General features: G+C 41.7%; 1 protein-coding gene across 10 annotated transcripts in view; it reads left to right on the top strand.

Moving 5' to 3' along the window:
* Positions 1-23,364, top strand: part of BCORL1 (BCL6 corepressor like 1) — a 962,450-nt gene extending 939,086 nt beyond the window's left edge. For all 10 annotated transcript variants that reach the window (XM_086918805.1, XM_086918802.1, XM_086918799.1 and 7 more), the window contains 2 exons: positions 1,992-2,145; positions 21,012-23,364. In XM_086918805.1, the coding sequence (XP_086774931.1) occupies positions 1,992-2,145; positions 21,012-21,276 (419 nt within the window). In that variant the 3' untranslated portion in view covers positions 21,277-23,364. The remainder of the gene's footprint in view (positions 1-1,991; positions 2,146-21,011) is intronic.
* The last annotated feature ends 3,952 nt before the right edge of the window (positions 23,365-27,316 follow it).

The raw sequence follows: 27,316 nt of genomic DNA, 5'->3' as shown, positions 1-27,316 counted from the left end.
CCATCCGGACAAGGTTGTCCTTCATACTAGGGCTTCTTTTCTAACCAAAGTGATTACATCTTTCCACATAGGACAGACCATCACTTTGCCCACCTTCTTCCCGCCCCCACCTCCTTCCAAGGAGGAGGAAAGACTCCACCCTCTGGATCCAAAACGTGGGTTATCATTTTATCTGGATCGCACAAAGCAATTACTTTGCATTAAGATTTGTTATTCCTTGGCGAAAAAGGAGCCTCAGGTAGGACTGCGCGCCCATTCCACAAGGGTGACGGCAGCCACTACTGCTTTAGGACACGGAGTCCCTCTCGGTGACATCTGCCAGGCAGCCACATGGGCATCACTGCACACATACACTAAACATTACTGCCTGGATAGTCAAGTCCGGAGAGATGGTTTTTTGGCCACTCAGTTCTCCAGGACTTTCTGGTGTGAACTTAGTTCGGAGACCCACCGCCAGGGTTGGTATTGCTTGGATATCTTTTCTAAGGTAAGGAATCTATAACTAATAGTCTCTTTCAGATGAACAAGTTACTTACCTTCTTTAACGATATATCTGTAAGAGACTTATATTAGTTATAGATTCCTTTCCGCCCCACCCATCCTCCCTGTTCTGCAAACTTACTTCTAGAGTAAGGGCCCTAGTTTTGTGCACCAGTGGTCAGTGTCTTGCATGGCTTCGGGGTTCTGGCGTGTAATGTGTAAAAGAACTGAGGTCAGTGCGCAGGGGCTGCATCTAAGTAGATACCGCAACGTCATCCTAGCGATCACAATGCCGACGACAAATGCGGAGTCGACTGACGCCACCAACTGACTCGCAGGGGTACTGCTGAGACAAAATTCTCCGGATCCAGTCTGACGCCTGGGGTAATTCTAAGGTAAGGAATCAATAACTAATATATGTCTCTTACAAATATATTGTTACTGAAGGTAAGTAACTTGTTTGTTTTGAACATAGTGGGGGAGAAGCTATGGCTAGAACTGGCAACATACTTCTGGGTGAACACAAGCTCAGCCCAAGGGTTAAAGTGTTTCCCTATCTTGGATTTTAGGAGTGTGGGGCACTGTGGGATTGTTTGCCGTAGTGTAAACAGGAACTACTAAAAAGGTAGGTAGGATAACCACAAGGAACTTTCCCCCCATAACATAGGGAGGAGCTTGTAGTCATCTCCACCCGCTTGCTAGTGCCCGGCCTCTTTCTCGACCTGTGGAAGATCAGAAGAGGAAAGGATCTGATGTCTGTGACCTAAGAGAAGCCCTAAAGGACTGGGCATCCGTCAACATTTTCACTAGATATTTCTGTCTTGATGCTCAGGTCCCTAGGGAGGGATATTTGCCCAGCTCAGTCCTGCAGGATTTCCTTGTCTGAAGTCTACACCTGAGATTCTCCACCTTTGAAAGTGCAGCTTTGCCATCTATTGAAAGATGAGAAATCTGTGTTTAGAAGTATCCATCAGAAGAACAAGTTACTTGCCTTCAGTAAAGCTTTTTCTCGTAGATATTTCAACTGCAGATTCTTCACCGAACCACTATCCCGCCACCCCTGCAGCTCCGTTTCCCCCGCCATTCTATGGAATGCACTCCTTAGTTTTAATTAGGTTTAATGTTAGATTTGGTACATGGTCAGTTCTTAATCTGTTGCTGATGAGTTGTGTCTAGGGGCAAAGTGCTTTATTGAGATCAGTGTATAGTGGGTGGCTCCAATATTTGACTCTGCGCTGTCATTTCCGGCAGCGATATTAAGCTAACGCTGAGACCAATTGCACCAAATTTCGGCACATGTAAGGAATTGCTCAAAGGTTTCCTGTGCAGTCTTTCACCTGGGGGAATTCAAAAGAAAGAGCGTCATCAAAGGTAAGTACATTTTCTGTAGCAGCTAATGAAGTTATCACATGCTGTGTTGCATTCCGGTATTCGTGCGATAGCATTTATTTGAATTATATTTATAATTAAAATGGAAACAGCTAAATAATTACCTAACTTCACTTTTTCAGAAGAAAACGACAATCTGGGAGAAAACATTCTGCTCACACCTCCAGAGAACTTGGACCAGGACGAAGAACCAGAAGAATCAGACTGCTTCTTATTTGAATTCTCAGACACACCATTACTTCCCTGCTACAACCTACAAGTGTCGGTTTCCTGCGGGTAAGTTCTTAATTTATGTGACACCATTTCAAAAGTGGAACTAACACCTGCAATTCACAGCATCATGAAATGATTTATAAACTTTAGCGAGAACTTCATAAAGAAACAAGTTATACATGTACCAGGCCAGTGAAAGGCTAAGGAGAGAATTTAAAAAAGACCTACAGACTGGCTGATGTTGGGGAGTTTAGTGATGACAGCCAATGAGGGCTAGGGGGTAATGCAACTGTGAAGTCACAACTTTCCTGTTCTAGTCTTCAGCATTCAGAGAATATAGTATCAGAGGTATATAGGGCCAGATGTATCAATATTAGGAATAGCGATTACCAATTAGGAAATCGCTATTCCTAATAAATGAAACTCAAAGTGGGGCATAAATAGACCTACCTCATGAATATTAATGAAATAGAGCGCAATTTACGACCCATTCGGAATCAACATCATCGCAGGGATGGTGGCCTGCAGAGGTCATTAGACCACCATGTAAGTGATTGCTTTTAAATAAAGCAGCCTTTTTTATTTTATTTTTTAAATGCAACCCATTTTACTTAAAGGAAATCTGGATGCTTTTAAAAAGGAAAGTTTTTTTTTTTTAAATGTTTGTATTTTGTTTGTTTAAGAAGATTCAGTGGGTCCCATGGACCACTGCCTTCTCTTAAACAAAACTTGTTTTTACATTCACAAATGGAAATGGCTCCCAAGGGGACCCCTTTCCACTTGTGAATCCACTACCACTACACTTCGATAGTCTGTAAATTATTAATGTTTTGCGACCAGAATTCATTTGAAAAACATTGATACATACCATTCTGATTCGGTGTTTGGAAGGGCCGCCCTTTTCAAATACCAAATTGGTATTTAGTCGCAAACCAAAATTGCGATTCGGTAGCGTGTTTGAAACATACCAAAATTCTTTTTTGCGGTCGCAAACGGGCCAATTCTGTGTATTGGCCCATTTGTGACTGAAAAAAGCTTGATACATGTGGCCCCTGGTCAGCATTTGAAATCTAAGAGGAACTGTTAATTCCAAAAGCAAGAGCTTACTAATGTGGAATCTTCTACAAGTTAATGTGAAATATCGTCCGTGTCATCATCTCCACATTTAAGGTATTTTTTAATTTCATTTGTAATGGTCATTTCGTCTAAGCTTGTGACATTCACACCTATAAAATAGTCTTACTCCCAGTGCCATATTTAGAGCTAGCCTGAATAGTGCTTTGGCACCATTAAAGCCAACAGGGGTGTAATTGTGTTCTACCCCTTAAATCTTACATAGATTTAGAAGCTGTTCACAAGTATGCCAGAAGTGTGGCTCACTGGTTAGAGCAGGCAGACCCTGAAGCAGAGGTCAGACCGGGACCAGGGTTCAATTCCCGACGCGGCAGGGTCTTGAGCTCAAATGTCCACGGACTCGATAATTCTCGCTTCGGTGCCTGACCTAATCATGGGTTCACACTCTGCAACTCTGACCATTAAGCTTGCTTAATCTCCACAATGGCCCCCTGCAGCGGGATGCCTGGCTTTCACCTTGGGGATGCCCTGTAGGGGCTATCTCACTGGGAAAAGCCAGGACGGGTTCCCAAGGCAAGCGCTTAGAGACCCCTGGGTTATAAGCGCTATATAAATCCAACATACAATACAATACAATCCAATACAATACAATACAATAATACAGCTCAGAATAGTATATATCTTAAATGATTCACTGTTATGTCAACCTTTAACCCACAATTATTGACACCCTAGATGTATCTTCAGAATGCTCCCCCGCGTCCCCCCCCCCCACCCCCCAAACAAAATAAAAACAGTCCTGTTGAGCGATTTAAACCATACACCTCCTTGTGCCAATTAAGTTATTTCCATAATATAACTTTTTCCTGGTGCTATTTATAATCTAATATAAGTCAACAGTTCAGGGATCCCAATCAAACGAAAATGTTTATTCCATATGCCACTGGATGACTAGATACTTACACCATTTTAGAGTTTAGAAAATCGTTTGATCAATATTTAAACCCTCTAAATATGTTTTTTCATTGATTAATTAAGGTTATCTGAATTAGTCTAACCGATAGTACAGTGTAATTGCGTTAGATTTATTTTCCCTGTGAGGACACTGTGTTGTTGCTTAACCCAAGAACACCTTGCTACTCTTACTTGTCTTGTAGCCTAACTTGAACTCACAGAGACACCCAGGGACTGGAACAGGCTTCCTGATTAACTTAAAACCATGCATTGAGAAGCCAGAGCAAGCAGGTGGCAAAACAAAAATGAACTATCAGGATTTTAAAACGATAAAAAATTCAACGTAGTGTGTGCAGGCTAAGGCTGCCAGTTTATTGTGGTAATTGATGTGAGTACAAACAGTACAAGCAATATTTGACAGAAAAGGTTAACCCCAAAGTTTTTTTCTGGTTGGTCAGATACATGGTTGCTGATGCTTGCAATAATAAACCATTACATTGGCTTACCTACTCAGTTTGTCAGAATAAATGGACAGCTTTGTTTGCCATACATTAACTAGAATTCAAGATGTTTAAAGCTTGTTAACTTATTGTTGTACTATAATCTGTTGGTTGTTCAGTGTGTGCGTTTCAGTGTTAATGGGGATATAATTTATAATCTAGTAAAGTAAGTTGTCAATATTTCATCAAAGTACGTAATACTCTAATTGAATGACCACCACATATTGCAGAGTATACTTGGTGGTACATCTTAGTTCATTTCGGTTTAGAAACCGCCCTAAATCAGGAGAAAATATTACTGCTTTTAGAATCCTTAAAGAATTATTTAATTTTTCTTTCAATGCTCTAATAACATTTTTGGATTTCCCCACCATTTGGTTTGGATTAGTGTTACATAGCAAGAGAAAAGCAACATTAAACAGATGCAGGCATTATTAAACGAAGACCTGGTGTCAAGAAACTCTGCGTTTTTGTGGTAACTCTTGGTATAAGAAGAAGTCCTACATGTTTACATGTGCACCTTTTTTCAGCTTCATTTTATATCTGGAATTGACCTGAAGCATTATTTATAGCAAACTTTAATTGATTTTTAGTACAGGCATAACAACATGCGCTCCCTCTGGATGGTATAGATTGAGAAGAAACATTAAAAACAGAAGTACAACTGGATAATTTCTCATGCACCAATGGTTTAGAATTCTCTGGTCCACCCCCAGCCTTTTACTCCAGCCCAGTATATTGGCTCCTTGTTTCTCACATAACTATACCCACCTTCCATTCCGCTGGGTGGACAGTGGTCTTCCAGTATTTGTTGATATTCCTTTTGGCAATCAGTGGCCTGAGCCTCACTAACGTCAGTTCTCCCGGGGACCCCTCAGGTCATCAAGAATTCCCAACAAGGAAACCCTCGGAGAGGCCTTCACTAGGTGCTCCAGGACTTTTGGCAATGACGTTGAATATCTGCGACCAGTAATGCCACCCAGTACGAAAAAAGGCATCTGCCATGACAAGTCCACCTCTGTATGTCAACTGAACACATTTTCCAAAAGCGATCCTGGTAGGCTTATTCGCCCATAGGAACCTACTCATTTTGGTCACTAGTAGTTAGTACCAGCTCTGGGGGTTCGGGTGTGAGAAGTTCTGGAGTATGGATAACAAGCGTGGGAGGATCATCATCTTGAAAAGAGCCACCTTGCCAATAAGGCTGCGAGGCAGTTTAGTACATCTATCCATGCCCACATGACGTTACAGAGGAGAGACTGAAGATTCAAGCACCACGTCATCTCGGATTCGCAGGCCATGTGCACTGCCAGGTACTGGAAACTGAGGTGGGGGACTAGAGCCGGGCCAATGCCAGATGGACTTTTTGAATGCATTTTTGTGTACTACGATGTGGGATAAAACTGTATTGGTCCAGATGGATCAAGCATGTCACTACGGGGCAGAGTCGTCCTGCCAGCAAAGTTTTACCTGTGTGTTTATAAATGAAATTGGGCAGTAGGGTGAACATTGGTCCTAGGGATAGCCAGGCTTTTGCAATACCACAATAGTTGCCAGGTCTATTTCCAAAAGGGAAATGGCCCTTGTCTATTGACTCTAGGTACATTTCCATTATAGGGGATTAGGATCAACCATCTGTGGTAATGTTCAACCTGGAAACTATCGGGCCCCGGAGACTTACTGGAGTTAAGATCAGGAATGGGCTCTCCCATCTCCTTCCGTGTTATCGGCTTGTCAAGGTCAACCCATTCGGGGGAGAGGGGTCAAGTGTGGCATCGGCAATCAGTGGAAATTCATCTCCTGGGCCAGGCAGCGATTCAATGCATAGAGGGATTCATAGTATTCTGCAAATGCAGTGGCTATCTTGGAGAGCTTTGTCATAACTGTATTGACCTAGCCAATACAGGAGTGTTCGAGGCATATGGGCTGCAGATGGTACATTATGAATAGATCGCCATCTGGTGTTGGGCTCGGATGATTGCACTTTGTTTTTCTCCTGGAGAGTCTTTTGTATGTTGGTGACTCCTCCCTTAGTTGGTAGTGCGCATGGGCATCTGCTCCATCCTTAGATTGTTTTTTTTCCGCCATCGGGTTCGGATGAAGATCGAGACGCTCCAGATCAACTTCAGAAGAAAGTGATTTTTCGGCGCGTATTCCCTTTCCAATTCGACGGTATTGTTAGCGAACGCGTTCTTTTCCATTCCGACGCGTTATAAATTCAAAATAGAAGAGAAAAACTTAGATCTACGTCGAAGAACAGGAGACCTTTCTCGACGCAGCCAAGCCCGGAGTCCATGGAAAGGACTCCATTCAAAAAATGTCCATCGTGTGGTGCTAAGTTCCCACACAAGGACCTACACGAGGTGTGCAACCTCTGTCTATCGCCTGAACACGAATCCAGGGACTGCGAAGCCTGCGCAGCATTCTCCTCCAAGCTAACGATTAGAAATCGTCGAGCTCGAAGACACGAGGCTTCCAGAATGCAGGCGGAGGCAATCCCGGAGCTGTTCGGAGACGAACAAATCGAGGAAGAAGAGGACCAGTCGGGGTCGGAAGGGGACCAGTCGGAGGTTGAAGAACTCTTCGAGCAACAAACCGTGAGTGACGACGTCCCCTTACCGAAAAACCGACCCCGTGCGGTAACGACCCCGCCCTCGGGCCCGGTCAAACCGCTGAAAAAAGTTTCCGACGCCCCGCCTTCGGGCCCGGCAACGAAACCGAAACTGAAACCGAAACACTCGGAATCCCACCATGTCGGATCCGAGAAAAGGGCATCATCGACTTCGACACCGAGGCTGAATACAAAGGAGAGCTCGGTATCGAAACATTCCATGTCGAAAAAGAAATATGATGTATCGCCCAAAAGACACTCGATACCCAAAAAGTCGGAATCGAGCAGACATTCGGTGTCGAAAACAGAAAGATCTGAAGATCGAAAACAAAAACAGCTCTCGGAACCAGGACCCTCGGTACCGATTCAAGAGCAACAAACAGATCCCAAACAAAAGATCTTGTTTATTGACCCACAGACTGGGAAAGTGGTCACGAAGAAGAGAAAGAGTGAACAGGCAGAAGATAAACCTCTTCCTTCAAAAAAGAGAACAATGGGGATGAACATAACTCCTCCTGCTTCTCCTCGTCCTAGAGACACACCCTCTTCTCCTATTCCTCACAATAGGCCACATATTCCTACACCCTCCACACCAAGACCAGCTACACCTCAGTCAGATGTAGACAGTGATATAGGGGAGGGAGAACCTCAAGGGGATGACGAATCTATCCAAGATGAGGAAGATCCATGGGAAAATTACGATGTAGGGTCAGATGAGGACAACGACCCAGAGCTATACCCCTCAAAGCCTTCACCACCTGATGATAACACAGGTTTTGTGCAGCTCATTAATAGGGCAGCAAAATATCACAAACTAGATATGCACACAGAACCTCAGATAGAGGATTTCTTGTTAGAGACTCTACCTAGTGCACAGAGAACATCAGGTACTCTTCCTATGCTAAAGGGTCTTCTCACTCACACAGAAGAAATATTCGAAAACCCAGTGAGAGCCAGGGTGTTAAACACAAGAATCGATAAGAAATACAAAGCGGCTCCAAAGGACCCAATATTTATTAGAGGGCATGTACCTCTAGACTCACTGGTGGTCTCAAATGCTCGTAAAAGAGCAAACTCATTATCTACAGGAGAGGCTCCTCCACCAGATAAAGAGTCGAAGTTAATAGATGCATCAGGCAAAAGAGTAGCATCACAGGCAGCGAATAGCTGGCGTATAGCTAATACACAAGCACTACTCGCACGGTACGACAGGGCACATTATGATGAGTTAGAGAAACTTCTCACACATCTTCCAAAAGAACATCAGAAGAAGGCAGACCAATTAATACAGGAAGGTAAAATAATAACCAATACTTCCATTAAGTGTGCATTAGACGCAGCAGACACTGCAGCAAGGTCTATTAACACTAGTGTCATGCTAAGAAGGCACGCGTGGCTTAGAATCTCTGGATTCAAACAAGAAGTTCAAACAGCCCTACTGAACAGACCATTTGACCAGAAGACATTGTTTGGTTCAAGTACAGACGAGACATTAGAAAAGATGAAGAAAGATACGGAAACGGCTAAGTCAATGGGAGCATTGCAACAGCCAACGCACAGAGGTTCCTTTCGTAGATCCACCTATAGAGGGGGCTCAAAAAACACAGGAACAAATCAGCAATCCACATCTTTCACACCAACATCACCCAGAGGTAATTCAAGAGGTAATTACAGAGGTAACAACAATAAGGGTAGAGGCCGCGGAAATAATAACAACCGCAACGCCTCAACACCAAAACAGTGACTTCATAGATCTCCCCCCAGACCACATAACACCGGTCGGGGGACGTCTATCACAGTTCCTACCTGTCTGGGAAAACATCACGTCAGACAAGTGGGTGAGACAAATTATCCAACATGGTTATTGCCTAGAACTCACAGCTACCCCACCAAACATCCCCCCCAAACAGCGTCCAATGAGTCAGGATCATCTGACATTGTTAAGAGAAGAAGTGCCAGCACTTCTACAAAAGCATGCAATAGAGAAGGTCCCAAAGGATCAACAAGGAACAGGAGTATACTCTCTATACTTCCTGATCCCCAAAAAGGACGGGTCCCTACGACCAATATTAGACCTCAGACCTCTCAATGCTTACATAAATTCGGAACACTTCCACATGGTCACGCTCCAACAAGTACTCCCTTTACTGAAGAAAGGGGACTTTCTTTCTACACTGGATCTAAAAGACGCTTACTTTCATATCCCAATTCACAAAGCCCACAGAAAATACCTAAGGTTTGTGTTAGAAGGACAACACTACCAGTTCAAGGTCCTTCCGTTCGGTGTCACAACAGCACCGAGAGTTTTCACAAAATGCCTAGCTGTGGTGGCAGCACACCTAAGAAGACAACAAATACATGTCTTCCCATACTTGGACGATTGGCTAATAAAGGCCAAATCAAAGGAGGAATGTCTTCACAACACACAGAAGACAATTCAACTGCTGCACCACCTAGGGTTTACGGTGAACTACAAAAAATCACACCTGCAACCAAACCAGATCCAGCAATACCTGGGGGCTACAGTAGACACAGAAAAGGCAATAGCATACCCCAACCCAATCAGAGTACTGACAATGGTCGGGTTAATACAAAGATTTCAACCACAACACTCACTACCAGCACGAGTGTTTATGCAACTATTAGGCATGATGTCCTCTTGCATACTGCTAATACCACATGCCAGACTACAAATGCGCCCACTACAAGAGTGTCTAGCGACACAGTGGAATCAGGCTCAAGGTCAGATTACAGATCTGGTGTTGGTAAACGACCGGACGTATCGCTCTCTGAAGTGGTGGAACACAGAAAACATTTCCAAGGGACGGTCGTTCCTAGAGCCAATTCCACAAGTAATAATAACAGCGGACGCATCGCTCTCCGGATGGGGAGCGCATATGGACAAATACACAGTACAGGGGAAGTGGAGTGCGCAGCAAAAGAAACTGCACATCAACTACCTGGAACTATTAGCAATATTTCTAGCACTAAAAGCTTTCCAAATGCAAATAACAAACAAAGCAGTCCTGATCAGAACAGACAACATGACTGCAATGTATTATATTCAAAAACAGGGGGGGACACACTCTCTCCAACTGTCCAAACTAGCACAGGACATATGGAGATGGGCCATTCCGCAAAAAATCTACCTGTTAGCGGAACACCTACCAGGAATTCAAAATCAAATAGCAGACATCCTAAGCAGACAGTCAGAACAAGTTCACGAATGGGAACTGCACGACCAAATACTACAGCCATTCTTCCAAAAATGGGGGCAACCAGAGATAGATCTGTTTGCAAATCATCAGAACGCAAAATGCAAACAATTCGCATCCAGGTACCCACACCAAAGGTCCCAGGGCAATGCACTGTGGATAAATTGGTCCAACAAATTTGCTTACGCGTTCCCTCCTCTACCACTAATTCCATTACTGGTGAGGAAACTGCAGCAACACTCAATGACAATGATACTAGTGGCACCCACGTGGGCAAGACAGCCGTGGTTCACCACGCTGCTACAACTCTCACAAGTACCACATCAAAAGCTAAGGTTATTACCCATGCATCTTACACAGAACCATGGAGAAATAATGCACCCAGATCCCAAACAACTGAACCTAGCGATCTGGCTCCTGAGGTCATAGAGTTTGGGTATTTAGATTTACCACCAGAATGCATGGAAATCATTAAACAGGCAAGACGTCCTACCACCAGAGCATGTTATGCAGCAAAATGGAAGAGGTTTGCTATACACTGTAACAGTAAGCACATCAACCCTCTGGACGCATCCACTAAACAAATCATTTGCTATTTATTACACTTACAGCAATGTAATCTAGCATATACCTCTATTAGGGTTCATCTAGCAGCCATAGCGGCGTACCTACAAAACAGGCAACACCTGTCACTGTTTAAAGTACCAGCAATTAAAGCTTTCATGGAAGGACTCAAAAGAGTCATTCCACCAAGAAGACCACCTTCCCCAGTCTGGAATCTCAACATAGTGCTTACCAGACTAATGGGGCCACCCTTTGAACCTATGCATAGGTGTGAAATACAATTCCTCACATGGAAGGTGGCCTTCCTCATAGCTATCACGTCACTTAGAAGAGTAAGTGAACTGCAGGCTTTTACGATTCAAGAACCATTTATGCAGCTACACCAAAATAAAGTGATTCTTAGAACAAACCCAAAATTCTTACCAAAGGTTATCTCAGCATTCCACATCAATCAGTCAGTGGAATTACCGGTTTTCTTTCCAAAACCACAAACAGTAGCAGAAAGAGCCCTACATACACTGGATGTTAGGAGGGCCATATTGTACTATATAGAGAGAACACAAACTTTCAGAAAGACAAAACAGCTATTTGTTGCGTTTTCTCCCACACATAAAGGCAATCCCATCTCCAAAGCGGGCATTGCCAGATGGATTGTAAAATGCATTCAAATATGCTACTTAAAGGCAAAGAGAACATTAACTGTTCCTCCTAGAGCTCACTCTACACGTAAACTAGGAGCATCTATGGCATTTCTGGGAAACATTCCACTAGATGACATATGCAAAGCGGCTACCTGGGTTACACCGCACACTTTCACAAAACACTATTGTGTTGATGTGCACGCAACACAACAAGCTAGAGTGGGACAAGCAGTATTAAAAACATTGTTTCAAACAGTTGCAACAGACACGGGCGACCACCGCTAGGGAGAGAACTGCTGTATAGTCTATTCATAATGTACCATCTGCAGCCCATATGCCTCGAACGGAATATGCTACTTACCAGTATGCATCTGTTCTTGGCATTGAGGGCTGCAGAGTGGTACATGCCCTCCCAGCCTCCCCGGAAACCTGTGTCTGTTCCAACATTATCTTATTTAGATACACTTACATGGGCATTCTTATCTGTATTCTACTATACTACTCCATCTAACCCTACTATGGCAAAACAATCTAAGGATGGAGCAGATGCCCATGCGCACTACCAACTAAGGGAGGAGTCACCAACATACAAAAGACTCTCCAAGAGAAAAACAAAGTGCAATCATCCGAGCCCAACACCAGATGGCGATCTATTCATAATGTACCACTCTGCAGCCCTCTATGCCAAGAACAGATGCATACTGGTAAGTAGCATATTCCTTACCTGACTTGTCTCAATTCAACACTCATCTGGTGGAGGCCTCCCAGAGACAACTAGCTTTCTCTAGACTCAGTTCTCACAGGATTGACAAAAAGCTTTTTTGAGTTTCGCCTGAACTATCATTAAAGATTTCCATAGCTCTACAGATAGTATTTGTTACTCTCTGCCTTCCACATTAACCTACTTGATTTTTGGTGCAATGCTTGTGTGCCTAGGACATTGTATGCAGAGGTGCCAGTACAGTGATTGAGTATTTTCATAAGTGTGCAACATCAAAGCCCATGAGCCAAAGTGAAGCACTCTGATGCGGAAGACCAAGTCCATGGACACTCTTAAATACACAACTTTATAGGAGTGTGTCCAGAATACTACACTCAGTCTCTTAGGATCAAAGGGTTATTTCATGTCTCTTTGTCAACCAAGGAGGTACTGTTCTATCATGATGCAGGAGGAAATCAAAGAGGAGGAATAACATCTCAAAAATGAAAGACCCACCTGGGATCCCGTTTTAGATCACGTCCCCACCTTAATGCTGCTACCACCAGTCATGGGCAATACAAAGCGCATTTGCTTATAATTAGGTAGATAATCCACACAAAAAGGGAATTCCTACATGAAACACTCTTGAAATTAAAGTGTTCTGTGTGATTGCTTTCTGTCTGTGTGTAGCGTGTAGTTCCGTAGGTTCACATACCCCCACCTCCCCAGCAGTCAGTGATTGCTACTGATGTCTTTATCTATAAATGATATTCTGTCCTTACTCCTCATTCCATGCTCATGCTCACCAGCTGTGAGCTGTGAATTGTCTCTGCCAGCGGTTCTATGGCAAGTGCAAAGAATAGTGGGGGCAAGGGGCAGCCTTGCCTGGTCCCTCTGCGTACTGGGATCGTGTACGATATGTGCAGGCCCACCTTGACCTTTACCGACGGCTCCATGTATAATGAACGGGTCATCCGGATAAACATGGCACCTCGGTTATACCTCTCCTGGGCCGCAAACAGGTACCCCCACTCCAAGGTGTCAGATACCTTTTCTAGATTTAGAATTAGGCAGCCTGCTCGTGGCCATTGGATTACAGAGCCCGCCGTGATCCTGAAGAAACGTCGCAAGTTGGATGAGGTCTTTCGGGACGGCACAACCCCGTTCTGATCGGCATGAATCCGGGTAGGGACCACCTGTGCAAGCCTGTCTGCTAGGACTTTCTCCAAAACTGTCATCCACATTGAGCAATGCTAGTGGCCTATACACGCCTACCTCAGTGGGATCCTTGTCAGGCTTAAGCAATGTCACCAGGTTCATCTCGCGTAGCGACAGCGGAAGACACCCCTTATCCAAAGCCGCCGTGAACAGCGCCGCAGACGTGGTGCCAGTGTTGTTTGATAGGCTTTGTAATACTCCGCAGGAAGTCCATCCGGGCCTGGTGTTTTCCCTGTGGCCAGAGATGCGATTGCAACCTTAAGTTCCTCTAGCCTGATGGGCTCATTCAATGTTTCCCTATGATCTGGTGTTGCCACTGGTAACTGTATAGCATCCAAGAACACTTGTAGGTCTTCTTCGTTACACTGCTCCCTGGATTGATAAAGTGTGGCATAGCGGCGTGTCATGGCAGAGTGTATCTCTTGTTGGTATATACTAACTGCCCAGTTTCTATGCGTAGTGCTCCTATTGGTCGACGGGTGTGTTCCTGCCGAATGAGCCAACCCAACATCTGGCTTGCCTGTTCTGCTGACGCATGTGTGCGTGCAGTGTGTGCTCCGTAATTGTGGCACCTGAGCCTTTCCATTTGTTCTGTATGTTCTGCCAGCAATGTCTCTAGACACTGAGCATTTCCTCCCCCTTCTGCCTCATGTGTTTTGTGTTGTAGCAGCTGTGTCTCTATTTTACGGAGTGAGTCGAAAAATTGCTTAATTATGTTCCAGATGGCCCCTGCACAGTGTCCTCTGATGGTCATCTTGAAGGCCTTCCACTCTAGTAGTGTCACCCACAGTGTCCTTGTTATCCTCAAAAGAATTCTAGAATTGACGTCCCTGATGACAACCTAACTGCTTGGTCCTCTAGTGCAGCTGGCTGGAGTCAACATGTTGGTAGCGGGGGTGGGGGCCTACTGCTCAGCTGAGTTGTAGTGTCTGGGGATTATGATTGGAGTGTATGCACCCAGGCTCTTATGAATGTATGGGAACAGAGCTGGTGAACCCACTATACGGTCAAGCTGTATTGAGTTTATTCTTGCTTTAGTATGTTCCGTTTCTTGAACCACAGTTTTAGGCACAATATCTAGCTATCTGTTCTGCATAATTATTTCAAATCATAACCAAACATTTTCCAGCCGTATGAGTAGCGCACTTGACCACAACAATCTCCCTGTTGAGTTCCATTAAACTGTTAATCGAAAGAAATGCTCTCCTAATAACACCTTTTTACATCTGGGGTATACGATCATACAGACACGCAGTTTTTGCCTGCTTTAATCCCTTGGATACTCCATTAAGCCTGCCAATACTCATAATTCCTAATAAAAGCAGACCTTAAACATAAGGTGAAGGAGGTATCCCCCTTCTCACAACCTAATGGTTAAAGAAGCAGTATTCTATCCTGGAATGTGAATAGTATCTTTGCACAATTATTAATGACTAATGAATTTGTATTTTACTTTGTGGGCTGACTAGTTGATACATTCTATATTTTAAAGATATCTGCCTAATCGATGCATTCTTCTATATCTTACAGACACCTGCTAGGCACACATATTTCTTTTAATTTTTAATCCTGTAAGGATTTTAATTTAACTGTGCAAGATGTCCAAGTGGATTACACTCTGGGGCTTGCCATTTTATAATTATTGGTATTTTGTGTTCACGCTATGGGCCGATCATGTCATGAGGGTTATTCGGGTCGGACAAGTGCAATAAGGGAACTGTGCAATATGGGAATTAATTTAATCTTTTGGTGGATCCTCTCTGCATGCACTGCAAGGAGAATTATTGTCGTACAAGGGCAATTCTTGGACAGAGCCTGCTAATGATTGACCCTCTTGACATCTTAAAGTATTAAGGACTCTGAGGTTAACTGCTGGACAAATGCACAGCCTCAACTGTCATAAGAACGCAGTTAAGAATTAATTAGCGGGTTGGGTTTGAAAGTACTTATTTTTATTGTATGTAAGGATTTTAATTGATGAAACATTAATAAACTATCTAGCCTTCAAGAGATCAAGTATATAGAGGCATTTCTTATTTAATCCTGTATGCGACCACAGTTGGCCAAAATCATACACAAACAGATTTTCTGACTGCAAGAAGCTCTTTTTAATGCAATCAACACTGCCATATGAGCTGAAGTTACCTTCTGTTGATAGGATGCTTCAAGTTTTAGAAATGGAACATACTGCATGGGCAGCCTTCAACGCTCCATATTGGCCTCTCAAACAAGAAAGACACCATCCGGCGTGCTTTAAATTGCACAATTCATTTTGCAAAGCAAATCCTTACCCAGCAAAATTCACAGGACTTCAATCAAACAAAATGAACTAATGTTTATTTTCCTTTTTGCCCTATTTGGACTGGGAACCTTAACTCCGAATCAATCGATTCTGCTGGGTACCCTGCCCTAAATAGTATTTTTCTCTTTATATTTTGCTTCAACTCTGGAGCCATTGTCATGCAAAACGATTTCTGATTATGCACACCTTGAACAGGATTCTTTTGAGTCCGGGCCATGGACAACATAATTTTCTGCACCTGGGGAACAAATTCATTCTGAAATCCATCTGAATTCTATCTACATTCCTGTTTCCAGTTAAATTTTCCTGCAGAAGTGACCAGAAATATTGATTTTCAGCATTTCAGTATTTGCCTTCATTTGAGAACTGTTTTCCATTGTTCCTCTTCCAGCTACTTGCATTTGTCTATTTCCCATTCTCACACATTGAGTCTGAGTCTTTCCATTCACTCCAGCATTTACAGCTTGAACATATCCCATATCTGAACCCATCAACTAATTCCGGGTATTTCTCTCAAAATGTTGTGCACACAAACCAATCAACTTCTCCTTACTCTTTATCAGCTTTGCATGCAACCCAATCACTAGTGTATTTTACCAGTTTCAAAATCTCATCTGTACTCTTTGTCTGCCAGCACATTTGACTTTGTTGTTTATGACTAATCGGCTCTGGATGTAAACCAATACCAAAAGTGTAAACAAAACAACTGACCCCATCTTTCTCAGAATCATCAACTCCGCTTTGCCTTTTAAAAATATGCATTAGCCACTCATAATAAGCATGCACTAACTCCTTTGGTTCCTGTCAAGTTCTCAAACTTTTCACCCAATTAATATCGTTCTCAGGCACCTTCTTTTTCAAATGTTCAAACAACTGTCAGTATTTGTTAGCCACTTACTCAGCAGAAGCATTATAAGGGGCAACTTTATCGAGTCCCTCCGTCGGCCATGCCACCACAGCGTTGCATTCAGTCTATAAATCACTAGGGATCACTATCTCAGTGAATTTCAATCAGTCTACAACATCTATGAAATTGTCGTCAAACTATGAACCTCTTTTGCCACCTATCTCGCTTCCCTCAATTTGGAAATGTCGTAGTTAAGGCATTGTGCTCAGTTCTTGTACACTAAATATATACTAGATTTCCCCCACGCACCTCTCTCAATCAAAACTCCCAAATCATCACTGGTCCCAGTTGCGAGTCATTAACGCATGGCTTCGCCTTACTCTCTGATTCTTTCATATTCTGTTTATCTGTTGTCACTCTCTTCCACCTTTCCCTGTATTTCCTGAAATCGCTCCATTCCATGGTATTTTCAAACAAATCCTTAATATGAGTTTGTAAAGTCATCCATCCCAAAGCTTTTATTTTAACATGTGTTCGATCCATTTTATAATTTTTCCTCACATTCTTCATCTTACCGATATCAACCTCGCACTCATCGGCTAACTCCTCCATTTTATCTTTAGCTCCTTTTGCACATTTGGCTGTTTTTTTGATGAAATATCTCATTTCATCAGCATTGTATGTAAGTACCCTGTTTAAATCAATTATTTATTTTAAATGTATTCAAATACAATTTTTAAAAGTCCAACATTAATAGTTCTCTCCTTAGTAGTTGCTCTATAACGGTTGTAGTAACCAGTAAATTCCTCTTAGTTTGAGAAGCACAGGTGTGTCTCCACTAGAACTCGTCACCAGTGTCATTGTAATTTCAGGTTGGGCACTCGCTATTGAACCAGCAACACCATCTGTGGTTGTTCTCAGTCTCTAGACAGCTGTCCTATCTCCCACTGTACCCATAGCAGGTACACTGCTAGGACCAGCACCAGTTCCTGATACATTGGTAACATATGGAGGAGATCTACAATAGATCGTTAATAAAACTATCCTCCTCATCAGTATCCTGATTCGATTACTTTTCCTTCATACTTTTCTCCTTATCCTCAGTTCTCTATACTATTGCAAGAAACCCCTTCCTTACATCTTCCATTGTATCCACCCTTCAGCATTTATTCTGTATATCCCACTGACTCTCCAACCATTACCTAAACAAACATGTCACTTGTTTTGCAATGTTCTTTTTTCCTTCTGAGTGGCCATTTGATCCCACTTGTTCAATGCCTTAAATTATTGGAGTCAGGATAACAGCTTACTCTCATTTATTGTCGGTCTCATGAAATCCCGCTTCTTAGTATTAAAGGTACAATCGAAAGGACACTGGAAGCTTTTAACTGTAGCAGTGTAATCATGCCTTCAGAAATCCAGGCTCATCTATAGAACACAGTATTGGTCATCATTTCATATGCAAAGGTACCCCTAAGCAGGTAATTTCTGGCCGCCAGCAGGAGGGACAACAGAAACTTTAGTGTTTTTAATAACAGCACCCATTATTGTTGCTCAAGTGACATCTAAAAAATCATGCAAAATAACTGAGCACAGCTTTGTGGTGACGTCTCACTAATCCCAATGTGGCTCCGTGGCTGATCAAGCATTCACAGCATGACTTCTCAGTGAACGAGGAAAACAATTACAACCCCTTTCCAAATTATTTTACACAAAATAAACCACTGTCTGCTCAGCTTAAGTAAAAAAAAAACTGAGTATTGAGATGGAAAGCATCTCACAATAAAATAGAGGTAAGAACAAATAACCTCACCCTTCCTGTTTGAGTTTTAAAACTCAACTCAACCCACACTAGGTAGACTCTTGTCCAGCAGTAAGCCGACCTGCCTGAAGCACTTACTCTAATGCAGTAAGGAACAAGATATGCCAACACAGGTTAAATGCACACAACCCTGAAATGAAAAGTTAATTAATTCAGGAAACCTCTCTCTGTGCATACCGCACCGTGCACTACATGCCACCTTATAGAGACAAAAAAAGCGGAATGTGTCAACATCTTGGATTTCAGTTAATCCAATAATTCCACCAACAGTAAACAAATTCTTTGTAGAGGAAATTCATAAATAACCATAATACATCAGCACAACAGTGATCAGACCACCAATTTAACCCAGAATCAGCGCTGCATAGCCAAACACTTCGCATACAGCAGAACAGTCCATTTCACAAACTCAAACTAATGCAACGCATCACAACTACCTCCCAAAGCCTTCAACTAAAACATACTACCCTATTCATGCTTACCCTCAGAATCTTTCAGAAACCTCACTGCAAGTCAGACTTCTCATAAAAATCTCGGCACTGAAAAGTCCACTATCTTCCTGGACAGCTGACGCGACCAAAAGGAAACCTAAAGGTAACTCTTGGCATAAGGAGGTACTCTCCAAAGTGCTACTATTCTCTGCTACCAAGATTTGTTGGAGAAAAACCATATCCTGAAATTTTGACAACGAAAATATTTACCACATTCAGTTCTCCCACAGGTTGAATCTGGCAACTATGGCAAATCCTGAACATTGATTAGCAAAGCAAAACAGTTCTAATAAGTAAGGAGTCACACTCAACAATTGAGTGCTAGAACAGTAAGGATTTAAAGGGTTTTATTAAAAAACTAAAAAATACGCGCTACAAAAGTTTGCAATAAAGAGTCACAGGTGCAGAATTATTCAGAGTATGCCAAATCTAAATTATTCTAAGTCCCAAATGAGCAGGGAAATCAAAAAGGAGTTGGACAGCATCCCTAGTAGAACGGGGAAGTCTTCTGGCTCACCTCCAAAATCCAGGGTTTTGTAATACACAGTTTTCATGTGACAAATTAATAAAACTGCAAAATCATCATAGTCTGGTCAGAAACATTTTGTCTTTGGATGTATGATGGAACTACACATTCCATTGTAATGCATGCTGTTACAGTGCAAATCCCATTACCACGCATGCTTTTACAATGAATTTCGTTTAATAAGCATGAAGGAAAAGGCATATTTTACAGGTAAGTATAAAAAAATATATATATATATATATAAATCGGGTTTATTTGTGGTAATGGCATTCATGGCAAAGGCATATGCTTGGTAGATAATGTACAGGTAGGTACAAACACTTTTTATGTGTGTATATATTTGCGTGTATATTTTTAAATGCTCACACACATAAATGCGTGTTTGTGTGTGTGTATATACTTATATATTTATGTGTGTATGTATATATATAGAAACAGATATTTATATCTCCTTGCACATTTGCACAGTAAGAACTACAATATTAAATATGTTGTTTATGTCTATGGTCACATGACCTGGTCAGAGGGCTGGGATTGGTAAGCCACCTAGCAGTATAAATCTAAACGAGTAAAAAACAGTCATTACATGTAAGCGAGGGCTTGTTTAGACAGAAACGCGTAATGCACTTTTTCCAGCTGTACCTGTAATAATAAAGAAACCTGTAACTGGTCCAGTGGTCCGTCTCCTGTGTGAACGCCTCGCCGGTCCGTGTGGAATTGAAAGTGGTGTAGAGGAGTTTTCGTGCAGATATATATATATATATATATATATATATATATATATATATATATATATATATATATATATATATATATATATATATATATCTTTATCTAATTAAACCATTACAAATCAACTTGACTGCTCTGTGGAACCTGAGGGGAGACGATGGTCACAGAAGGGGCACACATGAAGGATAGCAGGAGTGAATGACTGAGATGGCATCCATCTTGTCTAAGATGGCGTCTGACCGGAAAATGTGGCATAACTATAACACATTAATAAACACACTTTTATGTATTAAATAACATGATTTTCAACTGCAATCCTGTTAATTCTGACTATATATGCAAAAAAATTTAAAGACATAGTAATTATCATTAATAATGCCCAAAATATATATCCCAACAATCTAACAATTCTAAGAGCAAACAAAAAATCATTAGTGTGCATTATTTTTAAACTCTTCCATTTCTAGCAACAAGGCAGCTTTTAATATTTGGCAGGTTTATGTGCTGCATAGCATTTCCAGCTCCCATTAGAAAAAGATGTTGTTGCATTATAGACTGGAGCCTCAACCACATACAAGATATAAGCATGAAAAGTTTTAATATTGACAATTTCAGGTGAATGTCCCCCCAAACGCATACCCAAGTCATGAAATGACTTAAGATGCCATAGCATTGTTATTTCTGAATTTGCACTTGTCCTTAAATAAATGGCTTTTTAATTGTTCCCAACAGGTCCAGCAATTGGTTCCTACTTTCTGATGTGCTCAAGAAACTGAAACTTTCATCTCGGATATTTCAAGCCCGATTCCCGCACTTTGAAATTACCAGTTTGCAGAAGAAAGAGTTCCACAGACAGGTGTCCACAAGCCAGTTGTTAGCTGAAAGCCCTGAGCAGTGGACCCAAGATGACGGAGAGACTTTGGAGCTTGTGAGATATGAACCTGAGCTAATGAAACTTCTGGGATCCTCAGTAGAGTTTCAGACAGCAAGCAGCTGACAAGGAAAATGAACTTGAGCTCAGGGCCAGCTGCATCAGATCGCAACAAGAGGCAATAAAATGAACTATTCGGGAGCAGCCTACAAACACCAGCATTGGTGACTGGAGTCTTTTGGTTGTTTAGTTATTTTCTCCATCTGTTAACATTCAAATGTTATAACTGGTGAAGATAAAAAGAGAGACACTAGCACTACTCTTTATATTTGAGGTCATCCGAAGAGTTTTGCAATACAGGCTGCAGTGCAAGGAATTGCTGGAGTCACCGCCTCGGCTTCTGTGTTTCCGCAACACTCATTGGAGGTCTGGATGAAAACTAGGAGAATGAACAGAAGCATGAACAGAAGCAAAAAAGCTAGATTCCTTACTCTCCTATCTGTGTTTCCCGTTGGTTCATGGTTGCATGGTGGATTCCTTGTAAGAAGGATCTGATTGTGCTGGCCAGAACCAGAGTTAGAGTCCATAGATGGTGAATCTTCCAACAGTCACTGGGTCAAACAGATTCAAAAATATGTGCGATGGGTTTGTAGCACTCACTCTCGCTGTCTTGTTTCTTCCTGAAAGCTTCCACACCAAACAAAATTCATACATTCTCCATGTCATATGTAAAATTAATGAGATTTGATTTGAGGAGGTAGTGTCTTCTCTGTATTTTGCCTACAGACATTTTGCAGAGCCACCTTGATTAGCAAAGTGGAGACATAAGCAATAGTTGATTTATTTTGTCCATGACCCATTTTAAATCTTTGCCACTTAGTTGTAATCAATTCATCTATAATTTATATTGCCTGGCGCAGGGTCACATGTCAAGAGTAGTGCAATTCAGAAATTGATGGAAAAGGGCCGAATCCCTTTCATGTATACAAAAGTATTCAAGATAGGTGATAAAACTGTAGAGTTTGAGTGACTGTAATGGTTGGATATCCAGACCATCAAATTATACTAGGTTAGGAAAGGTCCCTCTGCAACACCAGAGGTTTCTGTACGCGCTGTGGTGGCCGTAGCTTTTCTTTTTTTCCTGAAGGTTTCGCTTGTGGATACTATTAGAAAGTGCCTATGAACCTAAAAGTCACAGATAATACCTTATGAGTTAATATGGTCAGACAGGGTGACTGCTTCGTATTTATGTTAGTGGTATCTCGTGTTTTTTATCGGGTGCCGAAAAAAACACTAGCTGTACCCTTTGGCACCCAACCAGTTGCCTTCCAGATTTATTTGTTTACACATGGTGGATCAAAAGGAAGAACAGAGAGCTGATATTGTTTAAAATCAGCATTGACCACTCACAGATGGGATTCTGGACTTTACCACATCAGCCTCTATTAGAGCAGCTCCTCTGCCTCCTAAACGTTTGACTATCGAGCCAGTGTTCACCTGAGATGCAGTGAAATGAAAAACCGGCTTGAGGTATTGTGGATGCTTTAGAAACTCTTAATCAGCACTGCAGGTTGATGCGTTGAACAATAAATGTCCATTTACTCAAATAGGTAGCAAAGATAGTTAAGTCGGAAAGAGAAAGGGGCTAATTTTCTTGAACAAACCTAGTGACAGAAAAAATGTGGATACTGCAATTATTCTACTTCTCTGTGAAGAGATGGCTATTGCTAAATAGAGCACCTTGTATTCCGGGAGTCAATTTATGTAGTCTTCCTGGAGTCGTGACAAATTGTTAAAGACAGACCTTATAGAGGAAGTCCTAAGATAAGGTGCAGTGTAGACTTTTGAAACATGAACAACACTAAAATGCATCTGTTTGCAAACCATAAAGCAGTGACTGCAGGAAAGGGGTGACAAAACAGGGGTGTTCCTTCCTCTACCTCTCTCCCAAATCCTCCTTCTCTAATACACTTCTTACTTTTATAGTAAATGCTATTTTTAAAGCCATTCTAACAGCGAGAGTGCGAGCTAACTACACAAATATAATGAAAAATGAACCCTTGTTAAAAGACAGATAGCAATGTGTCGTGTGGCGCAAAACAGACGGCACTTTAACTTGTTTTGAACTGAGATTTGTTTTTTATCATTATTGTAAATGGTACAGTTTTATTGTACGGGTGCTAAAAAGAAATAGTTTAAAGGTTCTCGACAATCCATTGTTCTCAAGTATCCTTCACAATGGCATTTTGGGGTTGTGCTGGTATATATTTGTTTTCCTGTTACCTGCCCCTTATTTATGTTGTGTGTGTGTGAGCGGGTGACTGCGTGCGAGTGGGTGGGAGTATCTGTGTGTCCTTGGTAATATAGCCTGTTCTGAGATGGCTATTATCTCAGATCATTTAAAGCCTCCTGTTTTAAACAGAAGTTCCCAAATTGTGTTTCTTTTGGGCCAAACTGCCTGTTCTGAAAAATATCGGACGTTCTAAAAAGATACTGAGATTAACTGAAAAAGCAAAGTGTTAACAGATATTTTTGTTTGAATTGCACATCCTTTTAAAAATGCTTCACATCTCGTAAATTTAATCATAAAAGATGTTGCTTTATGGATTATAAAGAACTGTTTTTCTAAGTTCTCTAAAGTGGCCACAGTCTGAGGTTCAGTCCATGTCCACAGCCACAGATTGGGAGCATCTGCTCAAACAGCCTTTCTCTGTTGGTTTGCTCCAAACATTGAATCTTTTCTTTCGGCCCTAAAATATATGCTGCCTTTCTTCTCGTAATTACTTCGCCCAGTGGTGAATATTTTCTTTGCCTCCCTGTTTCTCTCCCTCTTGGATCTTGTCTAGGTTTGCATTTTCCACAGTTTCTGTATGCTTTGCTGCAATGCTGCTTATACTCATATGTTTGTTACATACTGTTTTGCAGAACAGTTACATAAGAAACACCTATGCTGGGCCTGTTTTCCTTTCCTTTAAGCAAATTGTTTGCTGAATACCTGATGCAAATTTTTATTTTTAAACTCACCAAATACAAACAAAAATACAAGATAGGCTAAATAAACAGCCTTCATAAAAAGTAGATAAAGCCATGTGAACTATCAGTTTCTACAAACTACAAATTAATTATATATATGTATATTTTAAACTACAACTCCTGCAAGCTTTATAGGACAAGTAAAGAAGAAACATTGAGTACGAAATATCAAATCGTTGTTATTCTGGTAGGTCCAGGGCAATGCCATCTCGTTCATCCTCCCTTACATTTCCTGCTTTCTTCCTTTTAAAATAGATATAATACTGTTTTGTAATAATCACAAAGTCAGTTAAAATGCAGTCCATATTGCCTTAATGCTTAACTCTTAAAGACAGTTACTGCCAATCAGTAAAACAAATATACAACAATTCTGTTTCAGAAATACAAATGTTTAATGTACAAGGTATATTGACTTACCATTTCTACATATTTGAGCTCCTTTATAACCAAATATAGTGCCACAATTCATTTTTAAATATTTATAGAGGTTTTGCAGCTGTGTTCCTGCTGGCACAGTAATTATAAGTGCAACACTTAAAAAAAATATGCTGTAAATGCAAGCAGCAAGTGTGCTGAATTTAGGCAAGAGGTAAAGGGAATGGCAATAAATGTACATAGATGAGAGCACATCTCATTGGTGACATATGCTTAGGTGAAGGCTAATCTCAGGTAATGTATGCTAGGCTGAGGTCCAAGTTGAGTCATGGGGAGTTTTTCAACATGAAATCTATTCTAGATTCACATGCTGCATTTAATTCAGTCATCTAGTGATTGGGCCTATAAGTGTCTATTTAACTTTTTCTCCGGGTAGGCGCTAAAATAGAGAGCCCTCGATGCCCCCTAACACAGCCTTAATTTGAATATTTTTTTCTAGTAGTTGGTTTGGAGCTGTATCCAGAGAACTCCACAGAGGTAGCCAATAAGTTGGTACGAAAAACATCAAGGGTTCATCGTTAAATTGTAGAAGTAGTGACCACAAATTAGGTTTGTTGCTTTATCAATGATTCAGGGTTTTGGGGGAGGGTGAGGCGGTCTTTGATGTTGTTGGAGGACATTACATAGTTGAGGTGGTTTCCCCTAGACTCCTCTGCACCATTTTGTAGCATGAAAACTGGCTTTTAAGTTCTGCCCTAATAGCCATAAAGTGTTCGGTCTTTATGAGCGTCCAGTATACATGTTCTGACACCCAAGAGGGGCATAAGTCCAAAGACTGATTGCTTTTCAAACTAAACGCTCTAGTTCTTGGGAGGCAGAAGATGAATGCTCCATCTATGATGGATTGGGCTTCTGTGAAGGTAGAGGCAGCTGAGAAGACTCAGAGAGATCAGTATGATTTCAGATCTTTAAGAAGACCTGTCCACTGAAGGCAAGCGTTATAGCTATACTCACGAGAGGGCAAATCCCTAGCTTTAAGTGCCCCGCAGTAAAAGACTTTTGTAACTGTTGAAAGACCAGGTATCCAAGCACGCAATAAAAATGCTAAAGTAAAGGCAAAATCTTCGAGAAATAAAGGGTTGTATAGGGACAAACACGGGGTGCCAAAGCCGTTGTCAAATGAGGATGTTTCAGATGTATTCCACCCTCCCATACCCAAAGAAAAGGACACCGGGAAGGAATTGCCTAAGGGCATTGGCTCGACTTCAGAGAATGATCGCAGCCGAGAAGGAAAAGATGGCTATTCTACCTCAAAAGAGAAACAACAGGAAAATGAAAAGACTTTGACTTTGAGAGGAAAAAGGGGCGCGCTTGAGGTCAAAATTGAGAATTTAATGAAGAAAAAAATTAATTTTTCGAGGAATCCATGGCTGCCCACAAAATGCCAAAGAGGATAAAGACATGTGGAGAGACATTGAATATCTTAAACAATGGGACAAAAGTAAAGAATAGAAACAGAACTTGAATCAGGAGAAATAGGCAGGGATGGAAATCCTCTGGTACAGCAGGCAATATTGTATGACATCTTATTTTGGTACAAGAAAAGGGAGGCTCACTGTGCCGCCAGTTTGAGAGTTTCGACAAACAATACAGGCGGTGCAAGCTTTGCCCTAATCCCATTTTAGCGAGGGAAACTGGCGAGCAGGGTCATAAGGATCTCGGCATGGCACTCCTGAATTGCAGGTCCTTACCGAAGCACGCCGTAGGGATCAACCTAATGATTCAAGATGGTAATCTCGATGTATTGTTTTTAACTGAGACGTGGCTATCCCCTAATTCTGAGATTGATATCGCTGCTGCCATCCCGGAGGGATTTCTTATTCAGTGTCAACATAGACAACAAGGGAAAGGAGGTGGACTTGCTATAGTCTACAAAGACAAACTCACTTGCAGAATTGAAGACTGCGATATAGCAGACTCAGAAAGCGTCCGCTTCAGTATTCAGATAACGCCTAACAACTCTCTCTCAGGACTGCTTATTTAACGCCCGCCGGGCTGCATAAGACAGTTTATAGGATCTTTACTGGACACTACTTTAGCTGCAGCTGCCTCATCATCTAATTTTATGATTCTAGGAGATTTGAATTTGCATTTTGATGACCCGAATGATAAAATTGCCACAGACCTCTGCTCTGACCTTGAATCGTTCGAGCTGAATCTTATAAATAAAGAGGCAACTCACGTTAAAGGTCACCTTCTAGACCCAATATTCTCTATTAGTAGTCAGTTTAATTCTAGCCCCCCTCTTTCCGTTCCCTGGTCCGATCATTTCTTAGTACCATTCTCCTGGAAAACCTGCACAGATGCGCGACCTGTAGCAATACCTCGCACTCTAGAGAGGGCTTGGCCCAAGCTATCCCTGGAAAGGCTGACTCTTACACTTGAACAAACTGCCCCTACAACAGAGCCAGATCCATTGGTGGCAGATATAAGCTTTCGTAAGTGACTTAACAACTCCCTGGATGCGGTACTACCTCTTAAAAAAGTAACAAAGAAAAGCAGTGCTTTTAAATCACTGTGGTACACTTCAGAGCTTAAAGATCTCTGAATAATTTGCAAAAAACTGGATCGCATATGGAGGAAAGACTGGGCTGTTAATAACAAAGCGGACTACCGATCTGCCCTGAGACTCTATAAAGTCTCTCTGTAAAAAGCTCAGGTGGCTTTTTTTGAAAATAAAATTAATTTGTCATCCAAT

Source organism: Lissotriton vulgaris, chromosome 4_1 (assembly GCF_964263255.1).
Source record: "Lissotriton vulgaris chromosome 4_1, aLisVul1.2, whole genome shotgun sequence".
NCBI classification, from domain to species: Eukaryota; Metazoa; Chordata; class Amphibia; order Caudata; family Salamandridae; genus Lissotriton; species Lissotriton vulgaris.
This window is presented reverse-complemented; position numbering and strand designations above follow the sequence as displayed.